Source organism: Dryas octopetala, chromosome 7 (assembly GCF_963921425.1).
Source record: "Dryas octopetala chromosome 7, drDryOcto1.1, whole genome shotgun sequence".
NCBI classification, from domain to species: Eukaryota; Viridiplantae; Streptophyta; class Magnoliopsida; order Rosales; family Rosaceae; genus Dryas; species Dryas octopetala.
Genome location: NC_141372.1, coordinates 8601493 through 8621080, shown reverse-complemented (window position 1 = coordinate 8621080; position 19588 = coordinate 8601493). Strand labels below are relative to the sequence as shown.

At 34.9% G+C, this 19588-nt stretch overlaps 3 protein-coding genes across 4 annotated transcripts; 1 reads left to right on the top strand and 2 right to left on the bottom strand.

Annotated features, from left to right (window-relative positions):
* Positions 1-245: 245 nt before the first annotated feature.
* LOC147279346 (cold shock domain-containing protein 3-like) lies at positions 246-1425 on the bottom strand. Its single transcript, XM_086249581.1, has one exon. It carries the CDS (start codon positions 1228-1230, stop codon positions 613-615), a length of 618 nt encoding a protein of 205 aa, XP_086105707.1. The 5' UTR covers positions 1231-1425; the 3' UTR covers positions 246-612.
* A 1119-nt stretch (positions 1426-2544) lies between these two features.
* LOC147279345 (camphor resistance CrcB family protein) lies at positions 2545-8341 on the top strand. 2 transcript variants are annotated; one of them, XM_086250685.1, is made up of 7 exons: positions 2545-3065; positions 4934-5341; positions 5463-5555; positions 6133-6231; positions 6597-6789; positions 7013-7428; positions 7816-8341. In XM_086250685.1, exons 2-7 carry the CDS (start codon positions 4964-4966, stop codon positions 8032-8034), a joined length of 1398 nt encoding a protein of 465 aa, XP_086106811.1. In that variant the 5' UTR covers positions 2545-3065; positions 4934-4963; the 3' UTR covers positions 8035-8341. The 2 variants fall into 2 exon arrangements, with proteins under 2 accessions (XP_086106811.1, XP_086106812.1); XM_086250686.1 differs by having other exon boundaries at positions 2547-3065; positions 5472-5555.
* A 3101-nt stretch (positions 8342-11442) lies between these two features.
* Positions 11443-16047, bottom strand: FLS1 (flavonol synthase 1). Its single transcript, XM_086250530.1, has 3 exons — positions 15393-16047; positions 13328-13655; positions 11443-11870 (listed from the first exon to the last, which is right to left on the bottom strand). Exons 1-3 carry the CDS (start codon positions 15896-15898, stop codon positions 11658-11660), a joined length of 1047 nt encoding a protein of 348 aa, XP_086106656.1. The 5' UTR covers positions 15899-16047; the 3' UTR covers positions 11443-11657.
* Positions 16048-19588: the final 3541 nt, after the last annotated feature.

Here is a 19588-nt window from a genome sequence, read left to right as displayed (position 1 = left end):
CCGTTCAAAAGGAGGACCATCTTTTTGTTGCTGCTTAGAGATATCCAAAAATAAACAGAGATCAAACTGGCATTTGCTGTTAAACTAATAAATATTCAAATTTATCAAATCCTAAAGAACCAAAAGTATAATCCATGATTCCATGAGGTCTAACAAACCCAGTTCAATATTAATCATATTCACAGCAACAAGAATGAAAAATGATTCAAAGAATTAAACATATGAGAGAAACAGAGGAGTCAGCATTCAGCACAACCTTCAGGAGAAGTGGCAAATGACACTGAAAATATGATCAATAGATTCCATATCGAACAACATGAAGAGGTGTAAAAATGGGGGGGGGGGGGGGGGAGGGACAATGAATGAGAAAGAGAAAACAATTATCAGCTGCAAGCATTAGATAGATAAAAGCTACCATCTAATTTATGCAAAACAATAACCCACATTACCAAATCATGCAAAAACTGAAGAAATTAACCCAAAAGCAATCACGAAGCACCCAAAACGCTGCAAACCACAGAGACACCTATATACCTATTCAATGTGAATGTGCCACTGCCACCATTAGAACATGAACATAAACGTTGAGCTGAAAACCCAAAACCCACTTTCTTATTTCTGATCATTTGGACATTCCCTTGCCAAATGCCCTTCCTCTCCACAGTTATAACATCCACCGCCACCGCCACGGCCGCCACTGTAGCCACGTCCACCACCGCCGCCATATCTCTGAACACCTCCCTGATAACAGTCCCTCGCCAAATGCCCAATTTGTCCGCAATTATAGCACTCAACACCGCCGCCACCGCCACCGCCACCGCCACGACCACCACCGTAACCGCCACCATAACCGCCGTAACTGCCACCCCTGGAAACACCATACTCTCCACCAGGAGGGCCTCCACCGTACCTTCCATAACCACCACCTCCGCCCCTCCCACCGTAACCGCCACGTCCGCGGCTGCCGCGGCCTCGGCCACGGTCAAAGCCGGGACGGGATCTGGTGAGGTTGGTGACGTCGACGGCTTTGGTGCGTCCGTCTTGGCCGTACTCGATGACGAAGTCGACGGCCTGACCCTCCGAGAGGGTCCGGAAGCCGTCGGATTGGATGGAGGTCTGGTGGACGAAGAGGTCGTCGCCGCCGTCGTCGGGGGCTATGAAGCCGAAGCCCTTTTGCGCGCTGAACCACTTGACAGTGCCCGTGGATCTCGTTGCGGTCTCAGCGGCCATGGATGAGAAGGATCTGGAAGCTTCTTAAGTGGACTAATAACTGTCCTGTAACAGACACTTGAGAGTTGAGACCTCTCTCTCTCTCTCTCTCTCTCTCTCTCTCTCTCTCTCTATCTCTTCCTTCTCTTCTGCTGATTTTGCTTTTTCATTTTTCAGTGGGAACTAGGAAGCTGTGTGGGACCCCCCCTTGGTAGTCTTTTCTCATCCAAAGAAGTATAGTGGAGTGTTGGGTTTTATAACTTTTATCCAATTATCCTTCGGAGCTCTTTGCACGTCAGCTAGAAACAAAGGAAAGCTTCAACTTAACCCAAAACCCCAAATGCAACTAAAGTATAATCACTAATTTGGCCATTCAATCTTAATTAGGAAAAATCTTATTTACTCCCTCTTAATAGCAGTTAAACTTAATTTTGATAGCTCCCTTTCATATACTTTAACTTCATTTTGAGTTTATTTTCAAAATTTAAAGGTTTACTTTTGTTGTCGGATCTAAGAATTTGAACATCTTATAATAACGGAATGTTTCACCTGAAAAAAAAAACTTGATTGGGTTCATAAGATGCACTTCAAAGGCAAGTCTAAGGTTGTTATTGACTTTGTATTTCAAAAATATTTAGGTGCTTTGATGAATCCAAATATTGACTAAAATGGATCAATTGTTCTCGTAAGTGTCATTATTAATTTTTATTTTCTTAAAAAATCATATCCAAATATGTTACCAATTTGGATCATTGGATGGATGGATGGTTCTTAAAAAAAGTAGCATGGAGAACTCATTATAAGCGACCACAACTTTCTCTGTTCCTGAGTCTTAAAGCTTTTTTGTGACACAGGAATTGGATAGAGAACATGTTAGTGGGACATGACATATATAGTAATAGTAATATAGTATAGAATCTCATTCTTGAACCAAATCAAAAACTTTCCACATGTCATTGCATGATGGAACACCATGCAAAAACTACAGGATCTTCATACATACTTGAACCCTTCCTGTAGCATCGACTTCGAATTTGTTGACTCTATGGGATTCAACATTGGGTGATGTTCTTAAATTGTATAGGAGTATCAAAAGAAGGTGATAATCCACATTAATTTGTCTAGTTTGCTCCCATTCAAGAAGAAATATAGAGAAAAGAAACGGGTTTTTTTTTTTTTTTTTTTTGTGTTCTTCAAAATATAAGTACTTCAGATTTATCATAGTCATATATAATATTAAATTCGTAAAAGTCAAACACTAAAACGTAAAAAACCACTGGACCCTACCTCAGTCCCTCCCTCCCTGAGTCCCTCATCCAGATTCCAGACACACACTCTCTCTCTCTCTCTCTCTCTCTCTCTCTCTCTCTCTCTCTCTCTGTCTCACCGTTGCCGCTCGCTCTTTGCCCAGTCGCCGTCGCCGTCGCCGCTCTCTGTCTCAGATTTTGGTTATCCGGTTATTCGAGCCGACTGAACCGAAAGGCTGGGATAACCGAACCTGTCAGTTTGGAACCTTGCTGGTTCGGTTTCGGTTCCAGATTAGCCCATCCCGACCTACTCACTTCGGTTTGGTCAAAGGTTTGGACTTTGTGGTTCGGTTATACCCAGCCGGAAGATATTCTAAATTGGAATCCACCTCTTGATGTTATAAAACAGAAAAAAGTCGACTACTCACATGAGCATTATGCGCAAACTCACGTAATAAAATCAAATCTGCCTGTTTCTCATCCGACTCTCTTCCCAGCAGAAACTCATTTCCAAAGTCTCTTCAAGTCTTCATTGGCTCAGCGATTCGAAACATTCGATTACTGAAGACGAAACTCGCAAACCCTTTTCACGGGCGGGTTTGAATCATAGTATGTTAAACCTTCCCTTTTCTCTTTCTCTGCAGCGCAAATTATATTTTAATCTTACAAGTCTTCATTGACTTTTTCTTCTTGTTTCTATTTCTTCCCCTGTTCAGCTTAATATGTATTTTACTCTAATATGTTTCTCATGCACTTTTAAGTAGTTTGATGAATCTACGTACTGAAAAGTTTCACTTTTTAAGTTGTTTGTGCATAAATTAATAGTTCACACATCACAACCAATGAAATAAAATTCTTTTGCTTTTTCTTGCTTTTTTGTTTTTTAAGTTTTGGGCTCTTTAGTGGAGGCACGTCTTTAAAGAAAGAAAATTGGAGTGCACGTTGAACAGTTTGAATTTATTCCTGAATGAGGTGCTGCTGGTGGTTTGATGTTTGAACTTTGAACCAACTTTATATTGGGTCCCCAACTCATTCAATTGTTACCCAATAAAATACAAAGCTAAAAATTTATTATGTGACCCCTTTGGGACCTTAATCTTACGATTCTTACCCACCATCTTTCCTCAATCTTATGGAATCTCATCTTGTGGTGATGATTTGTTTTCTGTACTTAAATCAGCGTTTTATAAATCTCTTTAATTGAATTCTAGAGCACTAGTGTCTTCCAAACAAAACAACTGTAGGTTTCATTCTTCAAATGAACTGAAACAAGATGTCATTTGGTTCCAAACATGGGTGATTGCATAGATTTCATGGGTATGCTGTTACAAGCTTAAATTTATATGCCCAGAAATTATGTAAATAATGATAAAAATAAGAAAATGAAGTTATTAGCGTACCATGTGAGGGATCAAAATTTGGTTTCAGTATTCATTATTGGTCAAAGCAATTATTGGGTACTGGGTTTAGGTCGGTTTGGTCATATTCAGAGTGTGTGGGGCCCGGTCAGGCGTTTGAAGAACATTATGTGATTTGTTTGGTACCAAGATTGCCTTATGATTCCATTAGTTGGTAGGCCTTGCATTGGAATTTCTTTTTGTTGGTATTCTGATAAGTTCTGATTTGGGAGGATTATATATTCTCTGTTTTTCTTTTTCTTTTTCTTTTGGGCTAATGAGGAGGACTACATAATCTTATTTTGTTCTACAATTCCAAGTTTTAGAAGCAGAATCTATATGTTAGATTTTGTTTATATGTTAATTTTCTGAAGAGTTGAGCAAACTAATGTTTAGCATATGGTAATCAAGCTCCAGTGCTTATAACTAGTTTTCATCTCTAGCCTTCCACATTAACAGGCTTATAACTTGAGGCCCTCTTTAACTTGTATGGAAAAATAATTTAACCTGTTACCTGTAGCCTTCTGTAACTGTACTGCTTCAGTACTTGTAACTAGAGGGCCTCTTTAACTTGTATGGAAAAATATTTCAGACAAACCAGTCCAATTTCATTTTTAGTAATTCTTATTTGATGGCATTACTTGTTGAAAGAAAAATAGTGTGTACATTTTTCCAATAGCTTAAAGAAATCAATGACATCATTCCTTAATTCTATAATCCTAATATGCAAAGTAATTAATATTGTATGAGGGAATTGGTCAGGGCTATAGGTTGTATTATTTGTTAAATTCTGTTGACATCTTGAATCAATCATTTTTGTCTCTTTGTTTCCCTCATGCCATGGCTACCAGAGCTTACTGTGAAATGCTATCAATGAGTTTCATATGTATTTTTTTATTTCATATGTTTGATTGTATAAAATAAATACAGTAGTTGGCATTCACTTACAAAGTACAAATGATGACATTTCAGCATTAGCAGCAGCAGAAATTGCATCATTTTCACTACCACATATGCTCGTCTCTTTCATATATATTTTTCTGAATCAATATTCTGATTTTATTATTGTTACTCTTGAAGTCACCCTAACAGGAATCAAGCCCTGTAGTTATGGAGGAAGGGTACCGCAGAACTAATGATTCTCAACTTAAACGAAGTGTATCAATTGATCGAACAAGCAGTGCCACTTCTTCATTAAGGAGGCGTTCTGTAAGTTTATCAGGTTCTCAGCCCTCTCAACTAGACGATGATGCTGAAAGTGATTGTGTGTCAGAGGCGGGAGATATTGGGGATCGGGCTCTTCACAGAAACAGTGGCAATGGCAGTGGACGGTTGTTGACTTCAGAGGATATTCAATTGCAATCCTATGGTTTGTGGTCTCGTGATCCTGCTACATCCAATGCAATCTCCTCTGTGCCTCCTTTGCCAGAGGAAATCATATCTCCTCTTTCCACTGATGCAATAGAATGCCATGAGGACAATAAGCAAGTGAGCTTTTGGTTGATATTTTTCTCATTGCATGTAATCTTGTCAGAGATCATTAAAGCAACAAGTCAAACATGTTTTATTTTTCTTCTTTGATCAGATCATGCTTGTAACTTAAAATTAGTGTTTTCAGGCGCGGGAAACTACAAAAAAGTTGCCAAAATTCCTGGAGTATGGTTCATGTATGGCTCATTTAGCCGTTTTTGGCATTCTTGGGGTAATACTCTTTAACTATTATTTCTTTTTTTTTTTTGTTACACTTAACTATTTTTTCTTGTTTATATACTGAAGTGCATTTTGTTTGAGTTCTAATATCGATTGAGTTTATAGATGTTGCATTCATTTGAAAAAAGTTGGATCTTCAGATACTTGGCAATACTTTGCACTGACCATATCCATTCTGTCCTTTATAACTGAGATAACTAAATCTTATCATGCATTACAAACTTTGTTCATGCTAAAAATAGCTTTTTATGGAAAATCTCTGTCTGCAGAGATTTTGGATTTACTCATAATGATCGAATTATATTCCAACTTTCTTTAGATTGTGTGAAATTGTACTCTTAAATGATAAAAATATATCTGGCAAAAGGGGGATTATTCCGAGCCCATTTGATAAAATCTTTGACAATGCTTGTGGCAGGTTGGAATTTCTGTTTCTCTTGACAAGAATGAATGTGTCATTATAACATATCTTGTTATTCATTTATTTCATATCAGTAAACCTACTTGCCAAATAAATTATTTGACATGATACTTGTCAAATAGGTTATTTGATATGATGTAGTATGCAGGTCTTAACGAGATATCTACTGCAAAACTTGTTTGGCCCTGGAGTTGCTGGTGTAACAAGCAACCAAACCATTCTCTACCTTGACCTTCCTTCTAATATGGTCTCTCTCTCTCTCTCTCTCTCTCTCTCTCTCTCTCTCTCTCTCTCTCTCTCTCTCTCACACACACACACACACACCCACACCCACACCCATACCCACACAAATGTACTAATCCCCATTTGGTAATATATTATTGATAAACATGTTTTCCATAAAATTATTTAAGTAAGAGTACTAGGATGGACTATGGACTTGTATTGCACTTAGTACAATTATTACTGAAGTTTAATGAAGTTACCTAGGACCTTTTCCATAGTTTCTGCTCTTCATCTTGTCATTTTTGGTCATTTTTTTTCAGGTGTAGTTTTGGATAAGTTGAATGATGTTCCAATGCAAATTTTTTTTCCTAATGTAATTTTGAGTAGGTTGGTTCTTTCTTGATGGGGTGGTGTGGTGTTGTTTTCAAAGAAGATATATCCCATGTGTCAGATTTTTTGGCCATTGGATTAACAACCGGTTACTTGGGAAGCCTTACAACTTTCAGTGGTTGGAACCAGAAAATGCTTGAACTCAGTGTTGAAGGCCATTGGGTTTTTGCTCTGCTTGGGTTTTTAATAGGTAAATGTCATATGCTAAAGAATTTGCTACGTTTTTAATAGGTAAATGTCATATGCTAAAGAATTTGCTACGTTTTTAATAGGTAAATGTCATATGCTAAAGAATTTGCTACAGTAGACATGTAGGTGGCTGTGGCTAGCAGGATATTTGGATTTCATTTGTATCTGGCTCATTTCAAATCTCTACGACCAAATGAGCTTATCTTGTATGTAATTGATGTCAGGTTTGTTTCTTGCGGCCTACTCCATCATTTTTGGGGTAGAAACAGCTAAGGGCTTTAGGTATCTACTTGGAAAAAGTTCAGGATTTGGCATCACTAATTCTAGCAGGAGCTGGAAGGTTGACAACTACAATCGTCACTTGGCAGCTTTGGTGGTGTTGCTGTTGATGCTAGGTTCTCTATGGAGTGTGAGTGGAATAATGTTGAGGGAGGAGTTCAGCAGCAACAGCAGTGAGGCGCAGCTATGGTTGGCTTTCATGGTTGGACCTCTAGGTGTGTGGATCAGGTGGTTCTTAGCCCGGCTCAATGGACGTGGACTAGGAAGGATGGGGTTGTTGAAATGGGTTCCATTTGGTACCCTAATTGCCAATGTTTCTGCAGCTTGTGTCATGGCTGCACTCTCTACTGTGAAGGAAGTGGTAAGGTTTTGCGATCTGATTTCTGTCCACACTTGCTACCGAGACTGCATCCTCACCTTTTTTTATTTCTGTGTTATTCTTTCATATTTGGGAAGCTTACAGTTCACATATATTCGTCACATTATAAACTGCCAAATCATTTGCAATGGTATTCTTTCTTAGTCTGTGTGTTATGTTTTGTGTTACCTTTGGCAAACACAAAACTGATAAGAGGGGTTCAATGAGATCTTGGGAGTTGCCGTAACTAAAGTTGACTATTGCCAAACCATGTGAATTCATTATTGCTCGTTGATCTTCCATTTCATATCCATGTTCATTAAATTTGTATATACTGCATGATATATTCATGGCAAAGCTAATGACTATGATTTATTCTGTTGCGTGCAGGTGCATACCAAGACTTGTGATACTGTTTCAGCAGGCATACAATTTGGATTTCTGGGTTGCCTGAGTACTGTTTCAACCTTCATTGCAGAGTTCAATGCAATGAGAGAAAGCAAATACCCCTGGAGAGCATACACATATGCCATAGTTACGATATGCACCTCGTTTGGTTTGGGGACCCTGATATATTCTGTACCTGTTTGGACAAAAGGATACAAGTAGTGTGTTCAGGCCAGGCTTTGATGTTTCTTCCTTTATTATGCCTTTTTATCCTGGTTGGCTTTGCCAAAGGGTTTAATCTATCCTGGCACAGAACACCTTTATGCTTCTTGAGTGTGTCATGGGTCTTTGCAGAAGACTAGCCAAGTTGACTGTAAAACAGGTGCGTTTCCATAACTTGAGGAAACAAGAGAAATTCAGAAACCTACTGTTAACATATTTACAATTTTACATTCCACTTGATGGCTCAGAATTTACTGTAGATTTTTCAACTGAATACAGAAATATATAACAGTCGCACTATATTGTAGCAGTAAATTCTAAAGTCCTATTGGTTTAGTGGTATTTCTCGTGATAATTTCAAAATTCAAATCCCCCCAACTCAGATAACTGGACCCAGTCAACTCTCTATAGTCTAGACTTTAGGCTTGTAACTAAACTTCAGGACCCCAATAGCATATATAATTATGTTATTAAATATATTATTAGAAACTCACATGGTTTGACAGTTTGACACTGTGAATTGGAAATTTGATGGTATTTATTTTATTCTTCATTTTTATTTTTGAACAATTCAGGCAATAAAAACTGATTTAATGATATTCTTAGTGTGGGGAAGACTCTAATGTGCTTTAGAGTGGTTTTTTTTTTTGGCCAAGGATGTGCTTTAGAGTGGTTGAATGATGAAAATGGAATCAAGTTTTATTGGTATCTTCACATTATTTGGTGGATTCTTATTGGTCTATTGGTCGCGCACTGGTAAGGGCAGCAATTAAGTCGTGTTGTGTGGTGTTTGATTATGTCGTATTCAGGTTGGTGTCAAGTGCTAATCAAAATTCTAATCCAACTTATTTGATTAATTGTGTTACAGATATGACTTGATATTACTGCAAACTTCTAACCTCATTAACTTTAAACCAAAACTATCACTTGTATACCATCATACAATGAAAATTCACCACCGCCACCACCATCATAAAATCCAACTTATTTGCTGTTTCTTTGCTTTTGTAGTTTGTGTGGTTCAGTTTGTGGTTTGAGTTGTACATGTGGACATCTGTCCTCCTTTGCTTAATAGATTGCTTTTTGACCCGGTAAAAAAACAAAAAAAGGTTGACATTGCTCAAATTAAAAGTTTAAGGAATAAGTGGCCAAAAAAAAAAAAAAAGTTTAAGGAATAAGTTAAGACACGAGTAAAAATTGAGGGAGATTCTTTGAAATTTATTCAAAAAAGATACGTTAATGAAATATTTTACAGAAAATTAGAGTTTAGTTTTTATTATGTTTTTTTTTTACTAAAACTTTATGGGTTTTTTTTTTTTTTCTAAATTAAGTCCTTTAACTATTGTTACGTCAAACAAAAAAAATATTTTTTATTTTTTTATTTTTTGAAGATATAAAGTACGGGTTCACCTAAGCTCTCTTAAGGTGTAGAATAAAATTTATGGAGACTGTATGTTAGATTTTAACTTTGGGTCGACAAATCAATTTCAAGGGCTTGAAAAAGAAGTAAAAATGCACGGTCAAACACTCGACAATGATCGTCAAGCGCTCGACACCTAGTATGAGTGAAAAAAAATAAAAACTAATGAACCAATATTATGTGATGTGAAATGGTTAAAAGAATTGGATAGAAGTCTAATGGACCAATATCGAAGTTTAGTTAGAATTTTAAAAATTATAAGACTTTAGTACATATAAATTATATAATGTAAAATTAAAAAATCTATACGGAAGTCCCCCAATATTTTATTACCACAAAAGAAGATATTTTATTACCACAATCTTCTCAAACAAAATTATTTATAAAAACAAAATCATGCAGTTTACCCCACAAGGGCCACAACCATGTCAAGTGTTCGACGTCTCTTTTGTATCTCTCTTGATAGAACATGCTACATGCCAGTACAGTTTTATTTTATATGATCAGGTCAGACATGATATTGAATGCCTAGTACAAGTTGGAAGCACTAAAGGGAAGACCACCAAAAAAAAATAAAATGAAACCACCTGATTGCTGACCATCGGCTCTGAGTCAGATCATGATGATGACTGATTGTTATGGAAAGAAACCTTTTTTTTTTTTTTGTTATGGAAAGAAACTAATCATGCTACCACAAACTGTACATCATTATCATCTTAAAAGAGTCTTCTTTAGTGGAACATTTGTAGAAAAATGTAGAATTTTCGTATCTTACATGAGAAAAGATGATAAATATTGGCTATTAGTAAAAGTTACATGGCTACATTTTGACCATTAAATGTTGACAAATTCACTTTTATATTATTGAAGTATAGATTTTCTGTCAATAATTGAACTCAGATTGAAAAATAGAAATACCATATATGCTAAAAACCAACTCGATTGAAAGAGATACATAAGAATTAATTGATTGTGATTGCTGCCATGATATATCAGCTAATTCAGAGTCACAGAGCCACGATTGCTAATTCTCTTGGAAAGAAAATCATGCCAATTATTAGGACAGTTTTGTTTTGTATGATCATGGATCAATATGATTGAGGAGACCAAATGGGAATGAGAATCATAATTATATGCATCACCAGATCACCTTGATTATGAGGAGACCAACCACATTTAACGATGATCACCTTGATTATTATGAGCATATATCCTTGCTTTATTTGGCATGCATTCTGGTTCAAAGCTAGCCAGATCGAGAACCATGATTTATTTTCCATTTTCACTTTTCAAGTGATTTTAATGCTCTTCCTCTGTTTCATCTCTGAATCTGTTTTTATTGCTTTCCTTTATCAAAATTCAAAATACACTTATTTATGGTTTTCATTTTTCATTTTTCATCAAAATTATCAACTAGTACTTAAGAAGTTAAGAGTATATTTATGATGATTTCAAGTACTTATAAATTTATAATTTATGAACCCTAAAAAAAGTACATTTATAATTTTATAGGTTATTATTTTCTAATATTTAATTGGAACTTTTAGAGAAAAAGTTAAAAATCCGACAAGGAAGACTGATGTACGTCCTTTCTGTCTACTACTTTTTTTTTCTTTTTTTTTTTTCCTCAGATTTCTGTCCACTACTTTCTAGTTTCTTTTATCAGATTTCTGTCCACAACTTTCTTTTATTAGATTTCTGTCTACTACCCCTTTTTTTTCACAAATCTCTGTCTACTACTTTTCTTTGGTGCTGTTTCTGTCTACTACAGTAGTATACTACTCTCAATGTCAACCAACATACGAACGTATTTTTAATCTTTAAATTTGATGGCTTCATTTTTTTTATTCTTAATGCATATATTCTAGGTCATTAATTCTAAATGATTATAGTGAGCGGTGTCCACACTATAATAATATACAAATGCAATTTGCTCGCCATCATTAATTAATCTATATTTATTTTAGTGAAGCTGTAGGCACTGTATCGAACTGAACTTATTGTATATAAAAACATCAATGGTCACACATTAACTCACAATTTCACTAACAACAACATGTACTACTGCTAATTAAACACACACAAGCATGACATTACCAAGATATACTAGAAATTAAAGATTCTGCATTCCAAACCCAGAACACTCTCTATGGAGTGGAGGTAGCAAAACAAAAAAAAAAAACACTTAAAATAATATAATAGTTCACTGGGGTAGCTTGTTGAGCTTACAATAAACATAGTCGCTGTACTTCTTGGTCTTGTATTTTGGTGGGTTGTCCTCGTTAACCAGCTTTGGGTGAGGCCCTACTTCGTGGTGTGCCGGAGGTTCCAGGAATACTGGCCACGAGATCCTTGTCTTCTCTTTGTTCACAGTGGTTCTATGCAGCACACTCTTGTACTTCCCATTGCTCATTATCTGCCACAAATGAATAAATAAATATAATTATATTAATCCTAATTCAGTGAGTTAATTAATATTATTAATCAGTTATCTAGATGATAAAATTAAGTGGTGCATCTTTCAGTTCCATGACTGTTTAATGCATGGATTCTGAACCTTTCAAAGTGACTGAAATTTTGGGACCAGTAGTACAGTTAGCTTACTCATAGTACTACAATAATTTGCACCAAAATGCAAACCCAATTTATTTCATGTCACCCTCAAACTTCTTATATATGCACATATATAAATATATATGATTTGCAGTGTTCACCATTTTGCAACAAAGAAAAAAGTGGTAAATTGACAGCATGCATGTATTTGTTTATATATGGGTTCTTAAAAGTAGTGTTAAAAGAACAAATTACAAGTCATAATTCCATGGTCAGTAAAGGCCGTGTTGAACTGATGGACCACATTTTCTGGAATTAGGTTTTTTTGTTGATACTTTTGGTGTTGATCGATATTGTATTTATGTCTAAATCCAATACCTAGTAATTTTAGTCATAAGTACTATATCAACACCAATGAGATCAACATATATAGGATCTTATTTCCATTTTCAGACCAATAGGATATGTGTCAATTATCAATTGTATTCATAATATAACAAGTGAACCGCATCTGCCCTATAATATGGTTAACTGATGTGATCTTAAAAAATTGGCCCTGAAAATGTTTTAATTAATTTTATGGGATTGGTTGTCATGGAGACAAGCAATTGAGAGAAAAAGAGATCAAGTAGAGCTGACCCTGAAATTTTAGGAATTTGAGGCGAACCATGAAAATCGCCTACTCTTAGGGCCGGTCCGGTCTTGAGAGAGAGAGAGAGAGAGAGAGTATAGCCGATCGTGAAATTCTAGGGGGTCTGAGGTGAACAAAGATGGGGCTGTCGGTATTTGGGATTAACATAGAATATAATGGGTTTATAAAAATTTGAAGAGTTATTTATATTTATACATTTTGAGATTTATCGTATTTTCATATATATCTTTTAGAGTTTAAAAAATTATACGTTCATCTTCTGATGTTTCAAAACTATTACACATAATCTCTACCCCTTAATGCATTAACTCCTCCACTCACTCTTCCTCTTAAAAAGTTCACACAACCTCTTTGCACACCTCTAACATTCTTATTTGGATACCTCTTCTTATTATGGCTTAATTTTTTTTTTTTGTAGAGATTATGTGTAACAGTTTTGAAATCTCATAAAATGTATGTATAATTTTTAAAATTTTAAAACATATATATAAAAAAATAATAAACTTCAAAAGTATAAGCGTAAATAACTCAAATTTGGGAGTCCTCAACATTTATGGGCACAAGGCAGTTGAGACCTTCGCCTATCTTGAAGGCCGACCTTGAGATCAAGAGAGACAAAAGGAGGGAGAGAGAGAGAGAGAGAGAGAGAGAGATATGTAGGTAGGTACCTCCATCTGATCACCAATGTGGATGACAAGGGCATTGGGGATGTACTTAACATCATACCAATGGCCATTTCTGCATGCCTGGAGGCCCTGAACATCGTTTGGGACAAGAATGGTGATGGTGGACATGTCAGTGTGAGCCACCACTCCAAGAGCAAGGTCAGGCCGGGGACACGGCGGGTAATAATTGATTTTGAGAAGGTAAACCAAGTCGTCCCCACCAGCACCCTTCTTCAACTCTCCTCCTTCAAGCCCCAACCCTAAAGATAGCACCTTAAACAGCTTCTCCACCACTGTGTGCAGATGCTTTGCGTACTCCTCATTAGCCTCCCTGCAATATTTTTATTTTTATTTTTTATAAAACATATAATATTTAGTTGATTTAATTATATCATATTCACTATAACCATATATATTCATTATTGCACAACCATATACATATTTACTTAAATTAAAATATTTTAAGGTATCCGTATTTATTTGTTTTTTTTTTTGTCCATAAGGTGTCCGTATTTGATGCAATTCAATATTTTTATAATATAAAAATATATTTAATAATAAAAAATCTATACAGTCATTGATATTTAAAAGAAGTAAACAACTCAGACAAAAATAAAAATAAAAGTAAACAACACGCCAACACATTTAATATTTAAATGCCATATTGTGACAGACTCTACATGTTCTGGAGTAGGCCTTAAATTGGGTTCGTTATCGTTATAGAGAAAAAGTAGGGTTTGTTTGTTATAAATTTTAAAGAATTTTTGTCAGATAGCTAGGCATGACAGTCCATCCCTGAAAAGAGAGGGTTAGGATCGGACACATGACTTTTCTCAAAAAAGTTGGGTAGAGAACAAGGCATGCAAGCTGCCACGTCGATGTAACGTGGCTCTTGCTTTCTCAACTTAAATGAGAATGGTAGCTAATTTCAACAGTAATACGTACAATTTTCATCAAGGCGAAAGTGATTGTAGTGCTGTCATGTTGTGGGTCTCATTAATTCCCATTTTAGCTCACGGCCAAAAAAACAAATTCCCATTTTAGCTGTTTTTCTATTTACACATTTTTTCCTGGCCATACTAGTAGTCTAGTAATACTTATACTAAAATTTGTACGTACCCTGTATAGATCATAAATGGTTTCTTGTCATCTAGCACCAATATGTAGAGAGGGACTTACCTGCCCCAGAAGACTAGCTCTGAAATCCCTCTCTCTATTTTTCTCCCTCTCCTCTCCTTCTTTTCTCTTTCTCTCTTTACAGTTACACAAGCCATGTCCCATCAGAGGAGTAGTAAAGTTATTCTCTTAATATGTGATACTAAGTCTAACGTAATATGTGTAACAAAAAAAAAGTCTAACGTAATATGTTATGTACCTGAGAGGAAATCATTCTTTTTTATATATAATTACATTTATGATTCTTACATTAATATGTGGTTAGATTTATAATCTAACAGTTAGCATATATACATACCAGATAATTGGCAAGACAATATTACAATATATATATATATGCAAACAAAAAAACTTTATTATCAAACAATCTAGTATGTTATGTTACTAAACTATCATTTTTAACTTTAATTTACAGTCAAACAATATAACAAATAAAATATTCTAATGTATACCCCAATATGTGAAAATCACATAAATTGTTCACAAGTTATATTGTACGTGCAATACAAGTATCAATGTATCATAGTAGAATGCAAAGACGAAGAATTAAAAAAAAAAAAAAAAAAGCAAAACCATACAAAATAATAGGAATAAAACTATTTGGATGACACTTAATGACTATATTTTTTACGGTATCTCTAATAAAGATGACTATGTCTGTATAAAGTCGTGATTAATAATTTGATATATAAATTCGATCGCATCTCTAATAAAGACTGTTATATCTTTATCAAAGTGGAGATCAAAATATAATTAATAAATTGACCACATCTCTAATAATAAAGACTGTTATATCGATCTTTATCAAAATCGCGATCAAAAATATGAGAAATAAATATGGTTAATAAATATGGCTGATGTAGCGTTATAGAAAAGAGAATGTGTGTCTAACTTGTAAGAAGGTGGGTTCTTAGGCCAGAATCGGTAGTTAATGGAAGAAGGAGGCCAGATCTTATGGAACAAATGGTCGACCCAGCCTTTCTTCCCTTCCAACTCCTTCTGAAGCAGTGTGCCATAACCTTCGACCGACTTGGAGTCCGGTGGCTTGGCATAAACCTCCTTCTCCTCCTGTGGAAGCTCGAAAAACTCCTTCCCAACAGCCTGCAATTTGCTTATAGCTTCATTGGGAATGTTATGGTTCACAACTTGGAACATGCCCCATTCCCTGCTGGCCTCCACAACCTGAGCCATCACCTTTTCATCATCAGGGTCGCTGAAATCAACGGTCGGGACCTCGAGGACCTTGCCGGGGACGGTTGTGATGCCTGGCTGCTCGGTCTCTGACCTAATGAACTCGGGAGGGATGGTGTCCTCTGATATCGAGGAAGCAATGCCTTGAACTCTCTGGACACCCACTTGGACCATTTCTGCAACTATTGAAAGATATCTGGATTGCATGTTGAGCCAAATTATAAATAAAATGATGTATCAAAATCAAAGGTGGTAGTGGAAGGTTAAATGTTTAACTGTTGAAGCGCGTTTGTCTCTCTAGCTCACACTCTTTGGCATGAAAGGAAGTGTGTGTGTGTGTATTTATATTTGTGGCAATGAAATAATGAACCGTTTGTTGTGCGAAAAATTGAGGTTTTAGGTGATGTAATTTACATGTAGGGGACGTGGCTCATTCATTTTCGCTAGATAGTGCAACTGCCCCGTTTACACGGCCCAAAAAAAGCAAGCAAAAAAAGCAAGAAAATTGGAGTGGTGGTGAACTGGTGTTGTTTCAACTCCTGTCATAACTTTTTTTTTTTTTTTTTATCCTACTATAGCGTTGAATGGCGGTGACCATATGCATTGAGATGAGAGCGTTGAACGGCGGTGACCATTAAATTCATATTGAGATGACATATGCATTGAGATGAGAGCGTTGAATGACCGCCGTTAAATTCATATTGAGATGAAGCATCTCCAACAAACTCTTCATATTTGGTTCTTCAATCTTATTTTGTTATACAATATATGTGACAATTTAAATAGTCAAATTTCAAACTTTAAAATGGTAAACTCCAATCTACTCTTTAATTTTATATTTTTTTTATCTTTTTTCTTGTTTAGACAAAATTAACATTTCATTAAAATTTAAAGAGCCAAATTATTATTTTAATATTATTTTAAAATTTAAAGAGATTCACTCGTTAAAACTAACTATTTGACTTTGGGTCCTAGCCCATTTGCAAAGGTTATTAGAGAAAATTTATCCAACGTGACACAACTAATTGAGCAGTAAAAAACTTTTGTCAAATCTATTGGAGATACTCTAACTATTAAAAGAAAAAAAAAATACCCAATCAAAATTTGGAATACAAATTGAAAATCTTTAGTATTATTATGAATTTTCTTACCAAGAAAAAAATAAGAATCGAAATAAGCATTTTGAAAAGTGGTCATAGAGAGCCCTAGGGAAATTTTAAAGGATAACGTACAGTAAGGGTCGTTATTGATCGAAGCCAATAAAAATGTAGAAGTAGAAAAATTATGGCAGAGGTAGTAGGTTGGATTACTCAAAGCAAGCTCTGGTCCAGGCTGATATATTAATTGTGACCCATGTAAGCTTATCCCTCTCTCTTGTGCTCGATCTATTGTACAGAGTCTACAGACTACTTATTGAGCATGTCATACTGCCCGTGAATACAATTTTTGATCTACGACTAGCTACAACAATGAAAAGCCTTTTAAAGTATTTTTCTTCTTTTGTTCAAAATTTGGAGAATCATGTGTACTTTTAGAGCTGCCAAATATTAGAAGGCAATAATCTAGCCAAAACATGTTAGAAATTAATCAATTTACGAAATTAATCAACGAAAAGATTACAGGCTAGGGGGATTCAAAGCTTATCCTTAATTCATTCATTGGGTACACATTAATGAATTTAGAAATATGATTCTAACAATAATTATTGGACATGCATATTGTCCATATGAGAAACTGAGAATGGAATTTAAATTAACAATAGAAAGAGAAGATTTAGTTATATATATAACAAAAAATAATACTGAAAATAGATGGTAGATCGAACCGTAGAATCGAAGAAAATATCTTTGCAAAAGGTGCCCAGGCAAAGGATTTAACTTGTAAAGTTGAGAAGCCTTTTCTTTGGTTGTTTCTTTGGTTGTTGAGAAGTCCTTCCTAGCTTCAATGTAGCGGTTTATGATTTATTTTATGAAAGAGACCAAAAAGCACCCCGGAAAAAAGGTTAATTGTGGCCAAACGTTACTTAGTTGTTACTATTAATGCCATCTAGCTAGCTAGTAAATTAAAATGAGCTTACATTTATTCATTAAATTTGATCACCAAATATTGTATTATTGCACACTTATGTATTTTATTGTTAAAAATAAATGAAAGTCAGTTCAAAATAAATCTAAATTTGAATAAATAAAATATTTTCACATAATTTATAAAATAAATTTGATATAATTAATAGTATTAATTAATGGCTAAGGTACTATTTATTATTATCTATTGCTTTTCATTTCGTTGTGTAACTTGTTGCAAAAAAACAAGAGATTAACCAATCAAATAGGGAATGTGTGTAGCTAACTTTCTAACTATTATTATATCTGCCTGGCCAAAAAAAACTATTATTATATCTGATCGACTATAACAAATCCGATCCTACATGCATGGCAGGGAACCTCTCCCAAATGGGCCAGATGATTAAAAGGCTTGACCCAATTAAATTATAGGGCAAATTACAATTTACACCCCTGAGATTTAGGGGGTTTCATAACCTACAACATATCGTTTTAATTTTTTTAAATTTAGTATTTAACGTTTTTGTTTACTTACAATTGACTATTATTGTATGTCTAATTGTCTAATCAGATGTTAATTGATGACGTATCAGTTTCACATTTTGCTAATTTGTAAGGCCGAACGACCTCCCAGACTGCCCATAAAAAATGCTTCAGCAGTTTGATATGGATTTTTAGTTTTTGAACGACCTCCCAAAATCCATATCAAACTTGATGTACTGAAAATGCATATGCAATGTGATCATTCGGCCTTACAGGTTGGCAAAAATGTGTGCTGCAACTGTCAAATCATCAATTAACATATAATTAGACAATAAAAAACAAGGCAGTAGTGAATTGTAAGTAAATTAAAACGTTAGGTACTAAATTGAAAAAATTGAAATATAAAGTGCAAGTTGTGAAACACCTCAAACCTCAAGGGTGTAAATTATAATTTTCTCTTTTATTGACCTTCGTTGGCCAAAGGGAAGGCATCAAAGTCCATATATAATACTTATATAGTAGACTTGTTCTAGGGATGGCAAAAAAAATTGTAAATTTTGGCCAAAGGGTGAAGGCATCAAAGCCCATATATAATACTTATATAGTAGACTTGTTCTAGGGATGGCAAAAAAAATTGTAAATTTTGGTACACGCAAGTACCCGAATCGAATGGAATGGGTATGGGGTGAAAATTTGGGTACGGGGATGGATTTGGGGATCTTTTTAAAATACCCGATCGGGTACGAGTCAAGGATAGTATTGCAATCCCCATTCTTGAATCTGCCCCAAATCAAATATATATTTTATTTTTATAGTATTATTATTATAAAAATATATTATAATATTTTCAATACATATATATTATATATTAAAATAAATAACTAGTTTTGGACTATCTTTTATTTTTGGTCAAAAATATGAATTTTAATTTTAAGCTATATTTTGTGCCTTTAAAGTAAAATTTAGGGTTTTTTTTTAAAGTCCATTATAGAAAATAGGCTTTTTTTAAGACCCACAATAAAAAAGCAAGTCCCAATGCAGTCCAATTTAATGAAATCATTTGAAAAAAAAAATGCACTAGGCACGGAGCCTAATGCACCCAACCCTTATTATTATTTTTCACGTCAGGAGAATTGTCACTGTCCAAAAGTGGCAATTATAGTCACTGTTGGAAAGTGACAATTCTCACTGTGCAACAATACCCAAACCCAGATAATTGTCATTGTCTTTTATCTTTTTCTTCTATAAATGTATTAAAAAAAACATAAAACCAACACAAAACACAAAAAATAAGCTTTTGGAGTAAAAAATCTTAATTTTAACAATAATAAATAATTGTTACTGTCCAATA

Excerpts from the sequence above, each read along its gene's own strand:
- LOC147279346 (XM_086249581.1), bottom strand. The coding sequence starts at position 1,230 with ATGGCCGCTGAGACCGCAACGAGATCCACGGGCACTGTCAAGTGGTTC.
- LOC147279345 (XM_086250685.1), top strand. The coding sequence starts at position 4,964 with ATGGAGGAAGGGTACCGCAGAACTAATGATTCTCAACTTAAACGAAGT. Across the intron at positions 5,342-5,462 it reads GCCATGAGGACAATAAGCAA|TGTTTTCAGGCGCGGGAAAC; the intron begins GTGAGCTTTTGG and ends ACTTAAAATTAG. Across the intron at positions 6,232-6,596 it reads TTGACCTTCCTTCTAATATG|GTTGGTTCTTTCTTGATGGG; the intron begins GTCTCTCTCTCT and ends AATTTTGAGTAG.
- FLS1 (XM_086250530.1), bottom strand. The coding sequence starts at position 15,898 with ATGCAATCCAGATATCTTTCAATAGTTGCAGAAATGGTCCAAGTGGGT. Across the intron at positions 13,656-15,392 it reads AAGAACCCACCTTCTTACAA|GGAGGCTAATGAGGAGTACG; the intron begins GTTAGACACACA and ends AAAATATTGCAG. Across the intron at positions 11,871-13,327 it reads ACATTGGTGATCAGATGGAG|ATAATGAGCAATGGGAAGTA; the intron begins GTACCTACCTAC and ends CATTTGTGGCAG.